Here is a 6,275-nt window from a genome sequence, read left to right on the forward strand (position 1 = left end):
GGTTTTTAACCGTGTGAAGACATCAAGGGTCCAACAGAGAAGTTGACCTTCAACCTACCAGTGACCGTGCAGGCTGCAGACATGGGGAACTTTGAACAWAATTTCAGAATGATTAGCTTTTGGTCTTTGGTAAAGTTCCCAATCCAATTACATATTCACTGATGGTCCATCACAAACCACAAAGGATATCCATCAGCTTTTTACCTGGTCTTGGGGAGTTTTAGAAGCAACAGGGTCAAAATAATGATTGGTCTTACAGCAATGTATGCCCACCTCAAGTTTGCCATGCGAGGCCTCYGTGATTTATTACAATAGGAAAACGTGTAGTCACTTAGAAACAAACAGTACTGGTGTACAGTACAGAGACTTCTGAGGTCCTGTTTAATACATGCATCAATGTGTTGCGGTAAAACGGTTGACCTTCAAAAAATCTCCACAATCCTGGAAGTGATAAATGATGTTACTCTTTAAACTGTCGGACAGCTGATCTCTTTTTTATTAAAATAACGCAATATTTTTTTTACATTTGAAAAACAGACAAAATGCAGTAAAAGCACATTTGAGAACATAACATACAAGAACAAAATCACCTCATCAGAATGGAGCTCAAGGAGCCCCTTCCCATGTTTCGTACCCAAATGAATGAACCAAGCAGACGTGCTTTGGTGCTTACAGCAGAGCTAGACATGATGCAACAAGCATTACTCGTTGCATCACTACCACACAGGATGACTTTCTATCACTCCAGAGAAGGTACAGTAGCAAGTGCTCTTTCCCCATATCAAAGTACCCTTGTGCAGTCATGTCACAAATTCAATTCATGATCTTGGAGGTGTGGAAACATGAAGATAAATACAAAATGTGATTAAAAAAATAAATAAAAATAAAAACCATGAAAAATATCTTCTGCTGCGGGGAGGACCACCTCGGCAAAACTTTTCTCCTATTAATAACGTGTACAAACCTTAATACCCTGAAAAGTGAACCATCATTTTTTGGATAAGATCGCTATGTGGCCGGCCGCTTGCTACGGTGTGAATATTAGCTTCAACGCTAGTGATAAAACACTGGCATTACAAATAAACTCTCCATCTTGAAGTCTGACTTGAAGTCCAGTCCAAGAGAGAGAACTTTGTCAAAGACTCATATAGTCAGACTTGTTAGTGAGGTGAGTTCCACTTCAAAAGCATTTTGTCATTACTGTTCTGTACCACTGACATTTATGAGACATGGTCCCAACTAAAGATACATGAGAGTAGAATTAGTGACTGCCTGTGTACATGTGGTTTGTGTACTGGTGTGTGTGTGTGTGTGTGTATGCATGCCATCTGATAAATGCTAAATTCATTTCAAATAATCCATACAGTGAGCTCCAAAAGTATTGGGATTTGAATTTGAAATTATACAATGACWATGAGGTTAAAGTGCAGACTGTCAGCTTTAATTTGAGGGTATTTTCCCAAATACCATACCCCCAAGACATGCTAACCTCTCACCATTACAATAACAGGGAAGGTTAGCATTTTTAGGGGTATAGTTTGTCATTATTCACAATCCCGTCAAGACTCTCAATAATCATGGTAGTATCCACATTAAATGTAGAAGTGTTTAGAAACATATTCTACTCTTATTTACAATAAAAGTGACTCCAAAATACACAATACATTATTTACCATTAATTTCTATTGGGCACAAAATAATCTGAAACACAACCAAAACAAACAGCAAACGCATCCAACAAGTTTGTAGAGCCACAAGCTTGATGTAGTCATCGTGTGCTAGGAATATGGGACTAAAGACTAAACACACAAGTGAATATGTCCCAATATTTTTGGTCCCCTAAAATGGGGGGACTATGTGCTATAACTTCTAAACGTGCTGGAGTACAGAGCTAAAACAACAAAAAATGTGTCCCAATACATCGTAGCTCGCTGTATTTTCCCAGAAAAATACTCACACTGTGATTGCTGCTGTAACCCCATTCCATGGAGGGCCCGAGTGCCTACGGACTTTCACTGTCTCCCTTGTACTTGATAATTAAGGTCACTAATTAGTAAAGAACTCCCCTCACCTGGTTGTCTAGGTCTTTATTGAAAGGAAAAACCCACAGACACTAGGCCCTCCATGGAATGAGTTTGACACCCCTGCAGTAGAGAGACTGCATGGGATAGATACTGCTGAGCAAGACTGAAAGGGGATCTCAAGCTCACGAATACATTTAATTATGGCACTACAGCTTTCCTTACTTCCATTTATGAGGGATAGCACATGCAGTTTGACAAAAAAAGGGGAGTTTTAGGTCGACAGAAAACTTCCCTTTTCAAATAAACTTAGGTCATGACTTTGACAAGGCAACATCTAGAACCCTCAAACTCAACTCTGGACCTTGAAGCTAGATCCACTGAATTTTTTCATTGTTCCCCTCAAATCAGTGACTAATTTAGACCAGGTGGGTAGAAGAGAAAACACAGGCTCTGGACTTCATAGGGTAAGAGTTGAATATCCCTGCTCTAGAAGCAGAATTAATGTTTAGCACTTAACAGATACAGCAACTAGCTGTGCCTGTGATGTGTATTTGGTGCGCAAGTACAAAACCCCATAATGATTTGAGGAACTCTGAATAATACAACCTAAGAATCCCATTAACCAATGCTATGATTCATGAGCACCACAGTTTCCAGTCCCTTTTTCACCCAATAACTTAAGAGGTTTTTCATGCCCAAACTTTGCAAGGTTAGAAGTATAGAGATTCAACGTGAAAATCAGTCCACAAAATTAATTTAAAATGTGAATAAGTGATTCTCTGGAAAATGCAAGTGACAATTTTAATCCATATATGCATAGTGTCTTCAGAAAGTATTCACACCCCTTGACTTTTTCCACATTCTGTTGTGTTACAGCCTGAATTTAAAATTGATTAAATTGAGACTTTGTGTCACTGGCCTACATACAATACCCAATTATGTCAAAGTGGAATTATGTTTTTAGAAATGTTTACAAATGAATTAAACATGACAAGCGGAAATGTTTTGAGTCAATACGTTTTCAACCCCTTTGTTATGGCAAACCTAAATAAGTTCAGGAGTAAAAATGAGCTTAACAAGTCACATAATAAATTGCATGGACTCACTGTGTGCAAAAACAGTGCTGAACATGACTGTACCCCACACATACAGATAATTGTAAGGTCCCTCAGTCGAGCAGTGAATTTCAAACACAGATTGAACCACAAAGACCAGGGATGTTTTCCAATGCCTCACAAAGAAGGGCACCTGCTGGTAGATGGGTAAAAATAAAACAAAACAGCAGACATTGAATATCCCGTTGAGCATGGTGAAGTTATTAATTACAGTTGGGATGGTGTATCAATCCACCCAGTCACTACAAAGATAAAGACATCCTTCCTAACTCAGTTGATGGAGAGGAAGGAAACCACTCAGGGATTTCACTATGAAGCCAATGGTGACTAAAACCAAGTTGAATGGCTGTGAAATGAGAAAACTGAGGAGGAATCAACATTGTAAGTTACTCCACAATACTAACCTAAATGACAGAGTGAAAAGAAGGAAGCCTGTACAGAATACAAATATTCCAAAACATGCATCCTGTTTACAATAAGGCACTAAAGTAAAACGGGAAGAATGTGGCAAAGAAATGTACTTTATGTCCTAAATACAAAGCGTAATTCTTGTGGCAAATCCAACACATCAGGGAGTACCACTTCACATTTTCAAGCCTGGTGGTGGCTGCATCATGTTATGGGTATGCTTATCATCGGCAAGGACTATGGAGTTTTTTAGGATACAAATAAATGGAATAGAGCTAAGTACAGGCAAAATCCTAGAGGAAAACCTGGGGTGAATACTTATGGAAATMGTATATTTCTGTATTTCATTTTCCATATTACATTCCCTTTGTGATTCTTCTGAAGAAGGCCATTGAAGGCCGAAACATCAATCTTTTTAAATTTGTCCAATAAAACTCCGTATTGCACATTTCTCTGTCCAATTACAGTATGCATTTCATTTTCCAAAAATGTGCTAAAATTTCGAAAAACATGTTTTCACTTGATCATTATGGGGTATTGTGTGTTTTTAATCCATTTTGAATTCAGGCTGTAACAACACAATGTGGAATAAGTCAAGGGGCATGAATACTTTCTGAAGGCACTGTATAACATTACCTATGTACATTAACTAAATCAAAATGGTCCAAAAACAATTATTTGATGAAAACACCATTTGTCATCAGGAAGGCATCAACTTTCTTTCGAAGAGGGGACAAAAACAAATTTGCTCTTTAAAACTGTAAAACAGCCAAAAAGACATTCTGCATCGTTTCCCTTAGAAAAAAAACAAGCCTCTAAGGGTTTCTGCTCCCTTGCGTTGTCATCGTTGTGTGGAGACATTCAAAGAGAGAGGAGAGAAGAGGAGAGAAGAGAGATAATAGTTTAGGTGGACAGGGGGAGGATGGAGAGTCCCTCACACTGTCAGCAGGTCCTCATCGCTGTCATCCTGGGGGTTTTGTTGTTTCCTGTGGGGGGGTCTGTTGTCACGGCGAGGCTTGGCCATACCCCTCCTGTGTCCGTCCCCCAGGAGCCCCACCAGGTCCTCGTCACTCTCTTCCTCCAACAGGGCGCTGCGGAGGGGCCCAGAGGATCGGGTCCTGGATCCTGAGGGCCGCAGGGTGGTCCGGCCACCGAGGACGCAAACCCCGGGGACGGACAAGACCTCCTCCTCGCTGTCCTCCTGCTCTTCCAGGGAAAAGGAGCGTAGGGCGTCGGCATTGACGGGCTTGGTGGTGATGTGGCCGTTCTCCTGGTGCTCCTTCCCCAGGCGGGAGGACATGGCTGGGGCCTCAATCTCCTCCATCAGCCACTCCATCTCATCCTCCCCTCCCTCATCATCCATGTTCACCTGCAGGGACAGACAAGACAGACAGGTGTGAGATTTAGCACTGGGAACTCACCACACCAACACCTACAGTCGTGGCCAAACGTTTTGAGAATGACACAAATATTAATTTTCACAAAGTCTGCTGCCTCAGTTTGTATGATGGCAATTTGCATATACTCCAGAATGTTATGAAGAGTGATCAGATGAATTGCAATTAATTGRAAAGTCCCTCTTTGCCATGCAAATGACCTAAATCCCCAAAAAACATTTCCACTGCATTTTAGCCCTGCCACAAAAGGACCAGCTGCCATCATGTCAGTGATTCTCTCGTTAACTTCTTTGTGGTAGGGGACAGTATTTTCACGTCCGGATGAAAAACATGCCCAGAGTAAACGGCCTGCTACAAAGCCATAAAAGCTAGAATTTGCATATTATTAGTAGATTTGTATAGAAAACGCTCTGAAGTTTCTAAAACTGTTTGAATGATGTCTGTGAGTATAACAGAACTGATATGGCAGGCAAAAACCTGAGAAAAAATCCAACCAGGAGGTGGGAAATCTGAGGTTGGTGTTTTTTCAACTCAGCTCCAATTGAAGATACAGTGGGATATTGGTAATGTTGCTAAGGCTTTCACTAGATGTCAACAGTCTTTAAAACCTTGTCTGATGCTTCTACTGTGAAGTGGGGCCGAATGAGAGGGGATTGAGTAAGGTCTACCCTGACCTGAACATGCGCTGACCATGCGCGTTCATGTGAGAGCGAGCTCTGTTCCATCGCACTTCTGTAGACAAATGAATTCTCCGGTTGGAACATTATTGAAGAATTATGTTAAAAACATCCTAAAGATTGATTCAGTACTTTGTTTGTCATGTTTTTAACGGACTGTAATATAACTTTTTGTCCGTACTTTCCGCTGGACTTGCCTGCGCGTCGTGAGTTTGGAAAGTGTACTGAACGCTAGAACAACAAGGAGGAATMTGGACATAAATGATGGACATTATTGAACAAAACAAACATTTATTGTAGAACTGGGATTCCTGGGAGTGCATTCTGATGAAGATAATCAAAGGTAAGTGAATGTTTATAATGTTATTTCTGACTTCTGTTGACTGCACAATATGGCGGATATATTTGTGTCTTGATTGGGCTCTGAGCACCGACCTCAGATTATTGTATGGTTTGCTTTTTCCATAAAGCTTTTTTGAAATCTGACAGCGGTTGCATTTTTTTATTTTATTTATTTTTATTTCACCTTTATTTAACCAGGTAGGCTAGTTGAGAACAAGTTCTCATTTGCAACTGCGACCTGGCCAAGATAAAGCATAGCAGTGTGAACAGACAACACAGAGTTACACATGAGAGTAAACAATAAACAAGTCA

General features: G+C 40.4%; 1 protein-coding gene across 1 annotated transcript in view; it reads right to left on the bottom strand.

Annotated features, from left to right (window-relative positions):
• Positions 1-478: 478 nt before the first annotated feature.
• The window catches only part of igf2r (insulin-like growth factor 2 receptor), a 40,521-nt gene continuing 34,724 nt past the window's right edge, over positions 479-6,275 (bottom strand). Inside the window, exon 48 of the mRNA XM_023999700.2 lies at positions 479-4,916. Coding sequence (XP_023855468.1) covers positions 4,482-4,916 — 435 coding nt within the window. The 3' untranslated portion in view covers positions 479-4,481. The remainder of the gene's footprint in view (positions 4,917-6,275) is intronic.

This window comes from Salvelinus sp. IW2-2015, linkage group LG14 (genome assembly GCF_002910315.2).
Source record: "Salvelinus sp. IW2-2015 linkage group LG14, ASM291031v2, whole genome shotgun sequence".
Lineage (NCBI taxonomy): Eukaryota > Metazoa > Chordata > Actinopteri > Salmoniformes > Salmonidae > Salvelinus > Salvelinus sp. IW2-2015.